General features: G+C 39.2%; 1 protein-coding gene across 3 annotated transcripts in view; it reads left to right on the forward strand.

The window, feature by feature from the left end:
• The window catches only part of LOC133664592 (oocyte zinc finger protein XlCOF6-like), a 225,970-nt gene that overhangs the window by 194,067 nt on the left and 14,802 nt on the right, over positions 1-17,101 (forward strand). Inside the window, exon 3 of one of the 3 annotated variants that reach the window (XM_062069345.1) lies at positions 12,165-16,074. The exons of the other annotated variants lie outside the window; for them this stretch is intronic. Coding sequence (XP_061925329.1) covers positions 12,165-13,768 — 1,604 coding nt within the window. The 3' untranslated portion in view covers positions 13,769-16,074. Of the gene's footprint in view, positions 1-12,164; positions 16,075-17,101 lie in introns of those variants that run through there. 3 annotated transcript variants of the gene reach the window in all.

A 17,101-nucleotide genomic window follows, 5' to 3' on the forward strand; every position in this document is an offset into this window, starting at 1 on the left:
ACGTCCGGATGCTCTCTGTGGATTATAGTTCTGCCTTCAATGCAATAATCCCGGACAGACTCTGCAATAAACTGGACACTCTTGGCCTCCCCCCTCTCACAAACGCCTGGATAAGGGACTTCCTAACGGACCGACCCCAGAATGTGAGACTTGGCCCCCACCTCTCATCCACCCGCACGCTGAGCATCGGCTCCCCACAGGGCTGTGTGCTGAGCCCCCTCCTCTACTGCCTCTACACCCATGACTGCGGTCCAGCCCACAGTGACAACCTTATCGTCAAGTTTGCTGACGATACCACAGTGGTCGGGCTCATCTCCAGGGGTGACGAGGCTGCCTACAGGGAGGAGGTCCTGAAGCTGACGGCCTGGTCTTCGGAGAACAACCTCGCTCTCAACACCAGCAAGACCAGAGAGATCATCGTCGACTTCAGGAGGAGCAGCACCGACCCTGCCCCCCCTCTACATCAACGGCGAGCGTGTGGAGGGGGTCCACACCTTCAGGTACCTTGGAGTCCACATCTCTAACGACTTTTCCTGGACAGTCAACACCACAGCAATCATCAAGAAGGCTCAGCAGCGGCTATACTTCCTGAGAGTCCTCGGGAAGTACAACCTGAAGCCTGACCTGCTGCTGACCTTCTACCGCTCGTCCATCGAGAGCCTGCTGACCTACTGTATTACAGTATGGTACGGCAGCTGCACTGCAGCAGACAGGGAGAGGCTGCAAAGAGTGGTCAAGACGGCTCAAAAGATCATCGGCCGCCCTCTCCCCTCTCTGATGGACATCTACACCTCCCGCTGCCTCAACAGAGCCAGTGCCATCATCAAGGACAGCACCCACCCTGGCTCTGACCTGTTCCACCTGCTACCCTCTGGGAAGCGCTACAGGTGCATTAAAACCAAGACGAACAGGCTAAAAAACAGCTTCTTCCCCAGGGCCATAACCACCCTGAACAGACTTCCCCATTGACCCTCATAACTGCCTTCTCTTCGGTGCAATAACCCATTCCACCAACCACCCTGTTTCATGTAGATATTCACGTACATATTCATTTCACCCTCTGTATAGAGTGTACACTTGTTTTATCGCACTGTATGGAATGGCCTCAATCTTGTTACCCTGCGTAATGACAATAAAGCTGATTCTGATTCTGCTTCACTTCCGGTTGAAAAACTCCTTTGGATATGATTTATGCGCGTGACGTCACAAAATCCACGGAAGTGGTTGGACCCCATCGACCCGATACAAAAACCTCTTGTTTTCTTCGACAAAATTCCACAGTATTCTGGACATCTGTGTTGGTGAATCTTTTGCAATTTGTTTAATGAACAATGGAGGCTGCAAAGAAGAAAGTTGTAGGTGGGATCGATCGGTGTATTAGCGGCTAAGTACAATACTTACAGCAACACAACAAGGACTACTTACTACACCTAGCCGATGCTTGCCGCCAAACCCGCGGATGAAGTCCTTCGTCGCGCCGCCGATCGCTGGAACGCAGGTGAGCACGGCTGTTGATGGGAAGATGAGGGCTGGCGTAGGTGGAGCGCTAATGTTTTTATCATAGTTCTGTGAGGTCCGGTTGCTAAGTTGCTAAATTAGCCTTAGCGTCGTTAGCAACAGCATTGTTAAGCCTTACCAGGCTGAGAATTTTTAACCGTGTAGTTGCATGTACATGTTTTTTATTTTATTTTTTTTATTTATTTATTTATTTCAGGCAATGACAAAGACGTACAAGTTGACAAAACATAATAATATAAATTTATATAGTGCATTATTGTCCAGTTTTGCCTGAAAGGGAGTGGGAAGAAGATAATTTATTTAATCCCACCCCCAGTTCTCCATTCAGTGATTATTCACATGAGTTTCACTCTCACTTTGTTCAAGGATTATAATACAGATGTTGTATCATAGTGGCATTACCACAGGTAACAATAATTATTACACTGTAACAATCATTTGTATCAACAATGTAGGAATAATGAATATACCAACAATGGTAATAGACATCATAGCAATAATGGTAATAGACAACATAGCAATAATGGTAAGGAAACATTGAGCACATGTTAACACTTTGAGACAGAGTATAGCAGCAGGTCAAATTAAAGACCCTCATCTCTATATTTGAACCAGACCCCATGTTTGTATAATAGTTTAAATCGATTAATAGTTTGGCATTGCTTGTGTTGTAAGTCCAGTTGGTTCCATAGTTTTACTCCGCATACAGACACACAAAAACGTTTACGAGTGGTTTGAGCTCTCGGCAATAAGAAATATCCTAAGCCTCTCAAGTTATGAGCTTGCACTCGTCTTATAAAAAAACGTTGTAGATTAGGTGGCAATAATTTGTTAAAAGCTTTATATAAGATTATTAATGTATTATATTTAACAAGGTCATCAAATTTGAGCAACTTTGATTGCATAAACAGATTATGAGTATGTTCTAAATAACCAACGTTATGAATGATCCGTACTGCTCTTTTCTGTAATATGATCAGAGGATGAATTGTGTTTTGGTAAGTATTCCCCCATACTTCAACACAGTATGTAAGGTATGGCAGTACCAAGGTGCAGTATAGAGTACGGAGTGCATTTTCATTGAGGTATAGTTTTGCTTTGTTTATAATTGAGAGGCTTTTGGAGATTTTTGTTTTAATGTGTCTGACATGAGGTTTCCATGATAGTTTACTATCAATTGTTACTCCCAAAAATGTATTCTCATTTACGATTTCAATTTGGGTACCATCAATACTTATTTTCTGTTCAGACGTTATGTTGCGATTTTCAAACATTACTATCTTAGTTTTATTTATATTCAAAGATAATTTATTTATGTCCATCCATTTTTTACTATGTTTAGTTCTGTTTACTGTATTTATGAGCTCATTATAGTCATCACTACTGTAGAATAAATTTGTGTCGTCTGCAAAAAGTATAAATTTCAGTATTTTGGATGTATTAAACATATAATTAATATATACATTAAACAGTTTTGGCCCCAACACGGACCCTTGGGGGACACCACAAGCAATGCCAAGAATATCAGATAAAAATTTACCCATTTTAACAAACTGTACCCTCCCTGTTAAATAACTTTTTAACCAGTCACCAGCCAGCCCCCTAATTCCATATCTTCCCATTTTATCTAGTAGAATTGAATGATTAATGGTATCAAATGCTTTCTTTAGGTCAATAAAAAATACCAACTGCATATCTTTTATGCTCCAGTGCATTAGTAATTTCCTCAATAGCTTCAGTTATTGCCATTGAAGTTGTTCTTTTGGACCTAAAGCCATACTGACCGTCATTGATTATATGATGCTTCTCAAGAAAAGATTCAAGTCTAGAGTTAAATAGTTTCTCTAAGATTTTTGAGAACTGAGGCAAAAGAGAGATTGGTCTGTAATTGGTGAAAGCGTGTTTGCTGTCACTTTTGAAGAGCGGCGTTACTTTAGCGATTTTCATTTGACTTGGAAAGCAGCCAGTCTGGAATGATAAATTACATATATAAGTTAATGGTTTTACAATATTCAGGATAACCTTTTGAACCAATATCATGTTGATATCATGGCAGTCAGTGGAGCACTTCCTTTTACACTTCCGCACAATGTTTGTCACTTCCTGCTCATTTGTAACTGAGAGGAAGAATGACGAAGAATTCTGTTCAATAGTTGATTTTGTAACTCCATTGTCTGGGATATCAACAGCCAATTTAGGACCAACATTTACAAAAAAACTATTGAACTTGTTTAATACATTACTCATTTTATAATCTTCACCGTTTTCATCAATAAAGTAATCAGGATATGTCAACTTGGAATATCCTTGTTTTATTAGACTATTCAAAACATCCCAAGTTCCTTTTATATTATTTTTGTTTTCATATAGTTTTTTTTGATAATATAACCGTTTGCTTGTTCTTATAATATCAGTTAATTTATTTTTGTACTTCTTGTATCGTTGTTCGACTTCTTTTGTTTTTATTTTGATGAAAAGTTTGTAGAGATTGTTTTTCTTTTTACAGGCATTAATTATCCCTTTTGTGATCCCAGGGCTATTTTTATTTTTTCCTTTTATAAAATATTCTTTTACGGGGCAATGTTTATTATGCAGGGAAGTAAAGATGTCTAAAAAATTACAATAAGCATGGTCCACATTAGGTTCTTTGTATACTGAAGTCCAATCCTGAACTGCTAAACTATTGTTTAGGGCACAGATTGTTTCCTCAGTTGTTATTCGTTTAGAGATTTTTGCCATAGTGTCTTTGGTTTTCTTGAGATGACAGTCATATAAAGTAAAAACAGGTAAATGGTCAGTGATATCACATATAAATAGGCCACTGGTGACTTGATTTCCCATAATGTTTGTAAAAATGTTGTCAATGATTGTGGCACTATGTGTTGTTATTCTGCTTGGTTTGGTTATGGTTGGATATAGAGACAGGCTGTACATAGTGTCAATGAAGTCATCAACATGTTTTTGCTTGGTTGAGTTTAAAGGCCTACTGAAACCCACTACTACCGACCACGCAGTCTGATAGTTTATATATCAATGATGAAATCTTAACATTATAACACATGCCAATACGGCCGGGTTAACTTATAAAGTGACATTTTAAATTTGCCGCTAAACTTCCGGTTCGAAACGCCTCTGAGGATGACGTATGCGCGTGACGTAGACCGGCGAACACGGGTATGCCTTCCACATTGAAGCCAATACGAAAAAGCTCTGTTTTCATTTCATAATTCCACAGTATTCTGGACATCTGTGTTCGTGAATCTGTTTCAATCATGTTCATTGCATTATGGAGAAGGAAGCTGAGCAAGCAAAGAAGAAAGTTGTCGGTGCGAAATGGACGTATTTTTCGAACGTAGTCAGCCACAACAGTACACAGCCGGCGCTTCTTTGTTTACATTCCCGAAAGATGCAGTCAAGATGGAAGAACTCGGATAACAGAGACTCTAACCAGGAGGACTTTTGACTTCGATACACAGACGCCTGTAGAGAACTGGGACAACACAGACTCTTACCAGGATTACTTTGATTTGGATGACAAAGACGCAGACGTGCTACTGTGAGTATGCAGCTTTGGCTTCTAAACATTTGATCGCTTGACCGTATGTGCGCAACTTTTTTTTGCGTATGTACGTAACTTTTTTAAAATATATAAGCTTTATGAACCTTGGGTTAGGTGAACGGTCTTTTGGGCTGAGTGATTGTGTGTGTTGATCAGGTGTTTGAATTGTATTGGCGTGTTCTATGGAGCTAGGAGCTAGCATAGGAGCTAGGAGCTAGCATAACACGTACCGTACCGTACGTGCGCGTCACGTACATAACTTTTTAAAAATATATAAGCTTTATGACCCTTGGGTTAGGTGAACGGTCTTTTGGGCTGAGTGATTGTGTGTGTTGATCAGGTGTTTGAATTGTATTGGCGTGTTCTATGGAGCTAGGAGCTAGCATAACACGTACCGTACGTGCGCGTCACGTACGTAACTTTTTAAAAATATATAAGCTTTATGAACCTTGGGTTAGGTGAACGGTCTTTTGGGCTGAGTGATTGTGTGTGTTGATCAGGTGTTTGAATTGTATTGGCGTGTTCTATGGAGCTAGGAGCTAGCAGAGGAGCTAGGAGCTAGCATAACAAACACGCAGGTGTTATTATGCAGGATTAATTTGTGGCATATTAAATATAAGCCTGGTTGTGTTGTGGCTAATAGAGTATATATATGTCTTGTGTTTATTTACTGTTGTAGTAATTCCCAGCTGAATATCAGGTACCGTGAGTATGCAGCCTTGGCTGCTAAACATTTGATAACTTGACCGTATGTGCGTGTCACGTACGTAACTTTTTAAAAATATATAAGCTTTATGAACCTTGGGTTAGGTGAACGGTCTTTTGGGCTGAGTGATTGTGTGTGTTGATCAGGTGTTTGAATTGTATTGGCGTGTTCTATGGAGCTAGGAGCTAGCAGAGGAGCTAGGAGCTAGCATAACAAACACGCAGGTGTTTTTATGCAGGATTAATTTGTGGCATGTTAAATATAAGCCTGGTTGTGTTGTGGCTAATAGAGTATATATATGTCTTGTGTTTATTTACTGTTGTAGTCATTCCCAGCTGAATATCAGGTCACCCCCGGCTCTCACAGCATCTTCCCTATCTGAATAGCTTCAACTCCCCACTAGTCCTTCACTTGCACTTTACTCATCCACAAATCTTTCATCCTCGCTCAAATTAATGGGGAAATTGTCGCTTTCTCGGTCCGAATCTCTCTCACTTCATGCGGCCATCATTGTAAACAATAGGGAACTTTGCGTATATGTTCAACTGACTACGTCACGCTACTTCCGGTAGGGGCAAGCCTTTTTTTTATCAGATACCAAAAGTTGAAATCTTTATCGTCGTTGTTCTATACCAGGGGTCGGCAACCCGCGGCTCTAGAGCCGCATGCGGCTCTTTAGCGCCGCCCTAGTGGCTCTCTGAAGCTTTTTCAAAAATGTATGAAAAATGGAAACAAATACATTTTTTGTTCTAATATGGTTTCTGTAGGAGGACAAACATGACACAAACCTCCCTAATTGTTATAAAGCACACTGTTTGTATTAAACATGCTTCACTGATTCGAGTATTTGGCGAGCGCCGTTTTGTCCTACTAATTTTGGCGGTCCTTGAACTCACCTTAGTTTGTTTACAATGTATAACTTTCTCCGACTTCCTAGGACGTGTTTTATGCCACTTCTTTTTCTGTCTCATTTTGTCCACCAAACTTTTAACGTTGTGCGTGAATACACAAAGGTGAGTTTTGTTGGTGTTATTGACTTGTGTGGAGTGCTAATCAAACATATTTGGTCACTGCATGACTGCAAGCTAATCGATGCTAACATGCTAGCTATATGTACATTTGGGGCATTATGCCTCATTTGTAGCTATATTTGAGCTCATTTAGTGTCCTTTAAGTCATCTCAATTCAATGTATATCTCATGACACACTATCTGTATGTAATATGGCTTCTAATTTGTTGCGGCTCCAGACAGATTTGTTTTTGTATTTTTCGTCCAATATGGCTCTTTCAACATTTTGGGTTGCCGACCCCTGTTCTATACTAAATCCTTTCAGCAAAAATATGGCAATATCGCGAAATGATCAAATATGACACATAGAATAGATCTGCTATCCCCGTTTAAATAAAAAAAATTCATTTCAGTAGGCCTTTAACAAATCAATGTTAAAATCACCACAGATAAATATGGTTTTTTGGTTCACAGAGGAAAATAGTTTACCCATCCACTCATTGAAAGTTTCTATGCTTGAACCAGGTGCCCGGTATACACAGCTCATGAAGATATTTGTCTTTTTGTCATTTAGGATTTCCACTGTTAAACATTCAAATAATCCATCGACTGCTATGGTCATGTTTGTTAAAACTTTAAATGTAACAGATTTATGAATGTACAATGCGACCCTTCCTCCTATTTTATTTATTCTGTTTATGTATGTTAATTCATAGTCATTCAGACTAAAATCAATACCTTTATCACTGTAGAACCAGGTTTCAGTGATTGCAACAGTGGTAAATGGATGACTAAATTCTTTCAAGTAATCCTTGATAGCCTCAAAGTTAGTGTACATGCTTCGACTATTGAAATGTATTATAGATAGACTATCTTCTGATTTGACACTGTTTTTATATTGTTTGCGGGTAAAATAATTACAGTTTTTAACAATCGCAGAGAAAAAATTATTATCAGGGTCTATGTCCATATCAGTCTCTGTTGTGGTGTGCTCTTGATACTCAGACATGTCCAGTTCTTTTTGTTGATGTTGGAGGATCTTCTGTAACATGTCCATATTAATACTTGGTGTGGTCTGTGTTCTTGGTGTGGGTAGCATTGAGATGATGTAAAAGTCACAAGCTACATTGATACCAAGTACTGCATCAATGTCAATACTTATCAAGATCTTCTATTTTCCTTATCACCAAGACTTTTGCTTCCTCCGGTGTCCCATTTAGTTTGATGAAGATCTTACAGTTCGTTACCCAGGTTTGTTGAATCTTGCTTTGCCTTTTAAGTTGTCGTGCGACCCTTGCGATGTCAGCATTTTTCTTGGTCAAGTGTTCATTGATGAAAACATCTGTTCCTTTGAGTTTGCGTCCTTGCCTTAATAGTGCGATCTTCTTCTTTCTGTTTGCGAATCTCATGATGACAGCGGGTGGTCTCTGGTTTCTCATGGGCAGTGGGTGACAAGCCTCGATGTGCTCCAGGTCCATCTCTATCCCCCTGCTTTGGAGATAGGAGGCCACCTAATGCTCCACCGACTGTGCCTCCTGCACGCTTGGCTCCCCACTGTCCGCGGCCACCGCACGCGCGTAGTTGCGTAGCTTGATTTTGATGCCGGTGATGACCACATCGTTCATGCGGGAATATTGCCCCAGCTCGTCCACTCGCTGCTCCAGGTCCACAATGCGCCGATCTTTTTCCACGTTCTGGAGGCGTAATTGTTTCACCTCCTCCAGTAGACCCAAAAGCTGCTCCCGGTGCTCCCTCACCGCAGTCACGTCACCGCACAGGGAAAGGAGTGTGAGCCTCATCTCCTCGAACTCCTCCGATGTGGGGCTTTTCCTCGGTGCAGGCATCACGGTCTATCTGCCGACGCATCCAGCAACAGAAGGAAAAATCCACCTCCGTATCTCAGGCCGGTAATGCTAGCCGGCTCCGGTGTGCTAGCTCGCAGCACCGATCGACACAAGCTACAAAGTGTCACGGCACAGTGACACAGCGAAGCCAAAAAAGTACAAAAAGTTGTACTAGCTTTGCACAAGGCGATTGCCAAACTCAACAGCCCCACTTCGAAAACAGCCAAACGCGCGAGAACTCCAAACCGGAAGTTTAATAGTATTGTTGATCTTCTGTCTATCCTTCCAGTCAGGGGTTTATTTATTTTGTTTCTATCTTCATTTGAGAACGATGCTATCACGTTAGCTTAGTAGCTAAGTGTGTCACCGATGTATTGTCGTGGAGATAAAAGTCACTTTAAATGTCCATTTCGCGTTCTCGACTCTCATTTTCAAGAGGATATAGTATCCGAGGTGGTTTAAAATACAAATCCGTGATCCACAATAGAAAAAGGAGAGTGTGTGGAATCCAATGAGCCAGCTTGTACCTAAGTTACGGTCAGAGCGAAAAAAGATATGTCTTTCACTGCATTCTAGTCCGTCACTCTTTAACGTTTCTCATCCACGAATCTTTCATCCTCGCTCAAATTAATGGGGTAATCGTCGCTTTCTCGGTCCGAATCGCTCTAGCTGCGTTGAAAACAATAGGAAAATATGAGGAGGTGAACAACTGACTACGTCACGCTACTTCCGGTAGGGGCAAGGCTTTTTTTTATCAGAGACCAAAAGTTGCGAACTTTATCGTCGTTGTTCTATACTAAATCCTTTCAGCAAAAATATGGCAATATCGCGAAATGATCAAGTATGACACATAGAATGGATCTGCTATCCCCGTTTAAATAAAAACATTTCATTTCAGTAGGCCTTTAAGTTTCTGGCTGCAACCAGGAAGCTGGTTGTTGAGAATTTTCCAGAGCTCACGTGGCTTTTTTGTGTTTTCCTCTATTTTGTTGTTAATGTATTTTTTTTTTAAGGATTTAGTCTGGTTGGTTGACTTATTTCTTAATTTATTGCATTGCTCTTTGAGAGTTGAAAGGAGTGATTTGAGGTTGATATTATTGGGTTGTTTATCTACTTCTGTTTTACACTTTTTGTATTCGGAGTATTTTCTGTCTCTGTCTTTTATGGCAGCTAATATGTCCGGATTCATCCATGGTTCCGAGCGGGCTTTGATCCTGACTGTTTTCCCAGGAGCCATGTCATTTAGTATCTTTAGGAACGCCGTTTTGAAGCGATCCCAAGCAACATCGACCAGGTTGCTCGCGAGCACAGGGGACCAGTCCCACTCATCTAATTTTAAATTGAAATTATCACTGGAGTATTTTTTAAGGGATCTGGATTGGGCTGTTATGTGGCCATTGGCTTTGGGTTTAGCTATTTTGCGGGTGCAGAAGGTTAGATAGTGGTCGCTAAGACCACAGATCATGACCCCACTATTTTTTATTTTAGGCCGGCCTGAAGTGAGAATGAGATCTATGGTTGACAAGAGAAGTATCCTACACTTCTCTTTTGTAAAGTACTGAACAGCCGATATGGGCATCTACATCAACTATATGATTTGCCTGAGAAGCTGGACAGGACCAAAAAAAAAATACAAAAATAATTTATTTTTTATTTTTTTTAAGACTTTAGTTTAGGCGGTGGCTCTTTGTTGTTAAGGCGGCCGCATTAACAACAAAGCGCTGCGTGAAACCCTGCATTGACATGAAAACAAAAAACGTAACGAGTCTGTCGCCGTGGCGCCGCCGTTCCACATCCAGTGGAAATCCCCGGTTACACTTACAAACGTTGCTTGGCGAGATAAACGAAGAAACCATACTTCGGGTTCAAGGCACAAAGCAAAAGGAAATACACTTTCAACCCACAGCACTCGCAGTGAGAGAACTCGACCACAAGATGGCGCCATAACAGAAACAACTATACAGAATACAGATTTACAATGTAAACGACTTTTCTCCAAGTTTATACATCAGTAACTGACATTAAAATCACAGGGGGCGCTGGAGCCTATCCCAGCTGCACTCAAGTGGAAGGGAATATAGGGCAATATAGATTTTAGGCCAGGGGTCCCCAAACTACGACCCGCGGGCCGGATTCGGCCCGGCAGCGTCTAAAATCCGGCCCGCGGGAAGTCCCAAGTTTTAAAAAAAAATTTTTTTTTTTTTTTTTTAAATCTTTCCTTTCTAATTCATTTTCGACCCCTTGTTGTCTCCTAGCCGCTCAGGCAAATCATATTGTCTAAAAATGTATTTTCCCATTGATAACGTGACATCATTGCGCTCGGAATATATATATTGTTCTGTTACAACTAAAAGTTGTAAACTCTTGTTGTTGAAGTGTGTTGTGCTTATTGCTTGTTATTTAATTAACATTATTACATGTGTATTTGTCGCCATCATGTGGTCAGGGCAGTTACTACATCTTTGAGAAGTGTGTACTTTGAATCAAACTTTATTGACCGGAAGTTGCATAAGCCAAGCAGAGAAATCTACGGTGCCAGCACGTACTTATGGTGGTTCTTTTCGAAGAAATACTGCATATATCTTTTGTTTAAGGTTGCATCGCCGGTATGTATCATAAGTTGAACTTTGAAACTTGGTTTTTGTCTAAAATAATTTGAGCTAAATTTACGATTTGTGATGTATAATGAGATCTTTGTCATGCTCATTAGCGATAATTTGCGATGTCATCTAAGATGGCGTCGTAGTACAAATTCACTTTTGTTTACCTTCTCATGCCTTGTAAGGTAGCATTACAGCATATACAGGTATATGAATACATTTGCATAACATATGTATATATTGACTGTATTGTTTGTCTTTTTAGTTTCACCCTTTTGAATGTCAATAAACCGGCTGACAACGCTCATCGGTCTCCAGAGTCACCAGCCCTGCGTCAGACATGCACCCCTAACGGCACATATATATATATATATATATATATATATATATATATATATATATATATATATATATATATATATATATATATATATATATATATATATATATATATATATATATATATATATATATATATATATATACGTTTTGCAGGAAAACCTGCGAAACAGGCTTGAAGGGATGAAATAGCCTCTGTGTTTTTTCCTGACCTATTCCGCACTACCCCGGTATTGAGCACTGTATGACAGATAAACCACGGAAACCTCGACTATATATACTGTATACACACACACACACACACACACACACACAGCCCGGCCCCCGGCCCCCGGCCAGATTTTTTTAACCCAATGCGGCCCCCGAGTCAAAAAGTTTGGGGACCCCTGTTTTTTAGGCCATATTGCCCACTCGTAGAAAGTGGTCTTCTTTTCCTGTGAATAATGTTGTAAAGAGCAGTGTGTTTGATTTCAGGCCAATTCATATAATTACTTGTTATTTTAAGTACATGTAAACTTACTGAATGCCTCACGTGACTGAGCAAATCTGGACATTTCTCAAGCATGTTTGTCATTTTGTGTCCTGCAGACGTCTGTGAAGAACAACTTCTGCCTGAAAAACAGGAGTGTAGCTTCAGGATGGTGAAGGAGGATCCATCAAAGAGGAAGACCAGGCACCACAGACCCTCTGGTGTCTCCTTTTCCTCTTTGACACAGACCCTTTCCTGTAAAAAGGAAGAGGAAGACTCACTGACGCCCCACCTAAAAGAGGAAGAGGCGGAACACAGCATCAGTCATGAGGGAGATCATCTAGAAGGACTGGTGGAGTTCCCAGTGACTGGTGTCCCTGTGAAGAGTGAAGATGATGAGGTCAAAGGTGAAAGTGAGGAGAAGAGAGAGGCGGAGCCTCCAAGCAGCAGCTCAACACAACACATGACAACAGAAGCTGATGGAGACCACTGTGGAGGATCACAAGCAGACAAGCTCTTAGCTCCACTATCAGATAGTGAGGACACAACGTCACACTCTCCTGACACTGATGATGAAGACTCTAAAGATGATAAGACATGTCACACTGACAACACTCACTTGATATGTTCTCACTGTGACAAAACCTTTAAATACCATTGTCATCTGAAAAGACACATGAGTACACACACTGAAGAAAAACAATTTTCCTGTTCAACCTGTGGTAAAAGTTTTGAAAAAAGTTGCAAGTTGAAAGTACACATGAGAACACACACTGGTGAAAAACCTTTTATCTGTTCAATCTGCAGTAAAGGTTTTGTAGAAAGTCACAATTTGAAAGTACACATGAGAACACACACCAGTGAAAAAACATTTTCTTGTTCAATCTGTGGTAAAGGTTTTGCTCTAAGTACATATTTGAAAGTGCACATGAGAACACACACTGGTGAAAAACCTTTCTCCTGTTCAATCTGTGGTAAAGGTTTTGTAGAAAGTCACAATTTAAAAGTACACATGAGAATACACACTGGTGAAAAGCCTTTTTCTTGTTCAATCTGTGGTAAAGGTTTTGCACAAAGGTCTGGTTTGAAAATACACAGAACAATACACACAGGAGAAAAATCATTTATTTGTTCAATCTGTAGTAAAGGTTTTGTTCTAAGTAACTATTTGAAAGCGCACATGAGAACACACACTGGTGAAAAACCTTTTTCCTGTTCAATCTGTGGTAAAGGTTTTGTAGAAAGTTGCAGATTGAAAGTACACATGAGAATACACACTGGTGAAAAACCTTTTATCTGTTCAATCTGCAGTAAAGGTTTTGTAGAAAGTTTCAAATTGAAAGAACACATGACAACACACACTGGTGAAAAACATGTTTCTTGTTCAATCTGTGGTAAAGGTTTTGCTCTAAGTAAATATTTGAAAGTGCACATGAGAACACACACTGGTGAAAAACCTTTCTCCTGTTCAATCTGTGGTAAAGGTTTTGTAGAAAGTCACAACTTGAAAGTACACATGAGTACACACACTGGTGAAAAACCTTTTATCTGTTCAATCTGCAGTAAAGGTTTTGTAGAAAGTTGGAAATTGAAAGAACACATGACAACACACACTAGTGAAAAACCTTTTTCTTGTTCAATCTGTAGTAAAGGTTTTGCTCTAAGTAAATATTTGAAAGTGCACATGAGAACACACACTGGTGAAAAACCTTTCTCCTGTTAAATCTGTGGTAAAGGTTTTGTAGAAAGTCACAACTTGACAGTACACATGAGAACACACACTGGTGAAAAACCTTTTATCTGTTCAATCTGCAGTAAAGGTTTTGTAGAATGTTGCAAATTGAAAGTACACATGAGAACACACACTGGTGAAACACCTTTCATATGTTCAATCTGCAACAGAAGCTTTTGTGAAAGACTAAACCTTGTAAGACACATGAGAACACACCCAGGAGAGAAAGTGGTGAGTTGCAGTGTGTGTGGTGAAAGATTCTCTTCTAAGTACCAGTGTAAGAAACACAAGTGTGCTGGTGAGAACAGCAGCAGCAAATGAAACTGCAGGATTTGAAATAAACTGTCAAGACTTTAATTTTGACTTTCTAACAACATCAGCACATATAACATGTGTGACACTGTTGTTTGTGTAACAATCTTTTTAATATGCTTCTAAATTTATATATTTTATATTGGTGCTTTTTTCAGTCAAGTACATGCATTAATATGCAACTTTGTGTACTTTTATTAAACATTGAACAGAACAATTTGACTGAAAAGGTGAGAGTAAACAGTACAAGACATATTTTACATACAATAAAAAAATGTATGTGTATATAAATTCATCATACAATTTTAGACTTATTCACAATAGTGTTTTCTATATGTGTTTGAAATATTGAAGTGTGACATATTTTTATTTCTAATTATTAATGATCCCATAGATTAGCGCCTTTATATGATATACATATGTACTGGTTCACATCTTTAAGTTAAGTTAAGTTAAAGTACCAATGATTGTCACACACACACTAGGTGTGGTGAAATTTGTCCTCTGCATTTGACCCATGCCCTTGATCACCCCCTGGGAGGTGAGGGGAGCAGTGGGCAGCAGCGTAGCCGTGCCCGGGAATCATTTTTGGTGATTTAACCCCCAATTCCAACCCTTGATGCTGAGTGCCAAGCAGGGAGGTAATGGGTCCCATTTTTATAGTCTTTGGTATGACTTGGCCGGGGTTTGAACTCACAACCTACCGATCTCAGGGCGGACACTCTAACCACTAGGCCACTGAGTAGAAACATCTTCAATCACTGTCCCTGAAAACCTCAAATAAAGCCAGAAATCTTGGGGTTATTTTAGATTCTGATTTACATTTCGACAGTCACATCAAATCAGTAACAAAATCGGCCTACTATCACCTCAAAAATGTAAAAAGACTTAGAGGGCTCATGTCAGCTCAAGACTTAGAAAAACTTGTACATGCCTTTATTACCAGTAGGCTAGACTATTGTAATGGTCTCCTTGCAGGTCTTCCCAAAAAAACTGTCAGGCAGCTACAGCTTGTTCAGAACGCTGCTGCTAGAGTTCTAACAAAGACCAAAAAATGTGAGCACATTACACCAATTCTTAAATCCTTACATTGGCTCCCTGTACATCAGAGAATAGATTTCAAAATCCTCCTGCTCACATATAAATCACTACATGGTCTAGGGCCCAAGTATATCACTGATATGCTCCCACTATATACGCCCTCTAGATCACTAAGATCTTCTGAGACCAATCTGTTAGCGGTTCCAAGAGTAAACTCAAATCAAGGGAGAGCATCATTCAGTCACTATGCAACAAATAGCTGGAATAAACTTCCTGAAGATGTCAGACTTTCCCCAACTCTCACTACTTTTAAAACTAGACTGAAGACTTTTATGTTCACCTTAGCTTTCAGCTAAATCTTTTAATCTTTTAACTTTTAACGTCTGCACTGTTTTTATTTTTATTTTCTGCATTTTAATTTTGCTTTTATTTTCTTTCATTTCACTTTGTTGTCTGTGAAGCACTTTGAGTCTGCCTTGTGTATGAAAAGCGCTATACAAATAAAGTTGCCTTGCCTTGCCTTGCCTTCTGGACCACTTCAGGAAGCATATTATTATTTACTTTATACATTATTTGAACAGTTGTCTTTGTACAATTTTAAAATGTGTGACTTTATGAATTATATGTTGGGTCTCTATAATCCATTTTATTAATTATCTTTATTACTCTCTTTTGTAACATGATGATTGTGTTGTGATTGTTTTATATGTATGTCCCCAGACCTTTATGCAATATAAAAGTGCGAGAAAATGACTGAATTGTTTGTGGAAGGATTTTTTTGTTTTTGCAAACATACATTTGTGGATTAAACAAACATTTCCATTATTGTGTTTTAAACATTTTTTATGTTTTTTTTCTTTTTCTTTTTTAACATCCCCAAAACAATATCAATTTCAGAAAACAAGTTTGGAGTGTCAGGCAAAAGCCAATATTGTACATCATCCCACAGAGATTTACCTTGCATGCATTCAAAAAATAAACTGTTTATTTTATTTCCCTATCACAGAAAGGACAAGTGTTATCTTCAATTGCAAAACAACATCCTAAAATTATTTTAAGTGGTTAATTTTGTTTAGTTTTTTTATGAACTCTTTTGCCTTTGGAAGAATGGAAACTTTCAAGTTATTTGTATATTTTGTTTGTTTGTTTTGTTCCAGAGAAAATACAGCAAATAACAAATAGTAAGTAATTGTCTAATTTCAAAGTTTCAAATCTGTAATATTGTGTCCATCCACCAAAAGCCCAGAAAGGTTAGAAAAGAGTTCTGAAAAAGATGATACGCTGTATTTAGAATATTTTGAACGAAAGCCTTTATATTTCTTTTAAATATTTGTGTCTATTTGCAGGTCGTACTTGATGAAATCTTAAAATATTATAATACTTTTATCACTCAATAAGTGCATCAGCGTCCGAATGCCTTTTTCAAACCATTAGGGTTGCCAACACCCAGACTTTGAAATAAGGGACATCTTGCGGGCGGTCGGAACATTTTTGGTGTCACTTATAAAATTTGTGTGTCCCCTATTTCAGTCCGGGCCTGAAAAAATGCTTTAAAAATTCCAAAATGCTTAGAAAAATGAACTTTACACCTCCACTAGACCACTGTTGCACTTACTGTAAGTCCTATTCATACCATAATCACAAGAAAATTGTATTCTTCAACCATACATTTATTTTTTCAAAATGTGCAAAACAGAGGGGGAAAAAAATCAAAAAAGCCAATTGGGATGGGTGCTGGATCAAAAAAGGAACACTTACAAGAACAAGAAAGAAAGGTCCGCACACACCGCCACAGCAGTGTGGAAAAGAGCGCTTGCTTTAAACGTCATACTTAATTAAAATAAATCCTGATCAATGTAAAATGTGCAAAACAGAACATTTCCAGTTTCTTCAAAAACATTTGCCATTAAACAGCTGGCACACAAGGACCAAACAGGAAGGTTGATAATATGGATGTTAACAATGTCCACG

This window comes from Entelurus aequoreus, linkage group LG14, assembly GCF_033978785.1.
Source record: "Entelurus aequoreus isolate RoL-2023_Sb linkage group LG14, RoL_Eaeq_v1.1, whole genome shotgun sequence".
NCBI lineage: Eukaryota > Metazoa > Chordata > Actinopteri > Syngnathiformes > Syngnathidae > Entelurus > Entelurus aequoreus.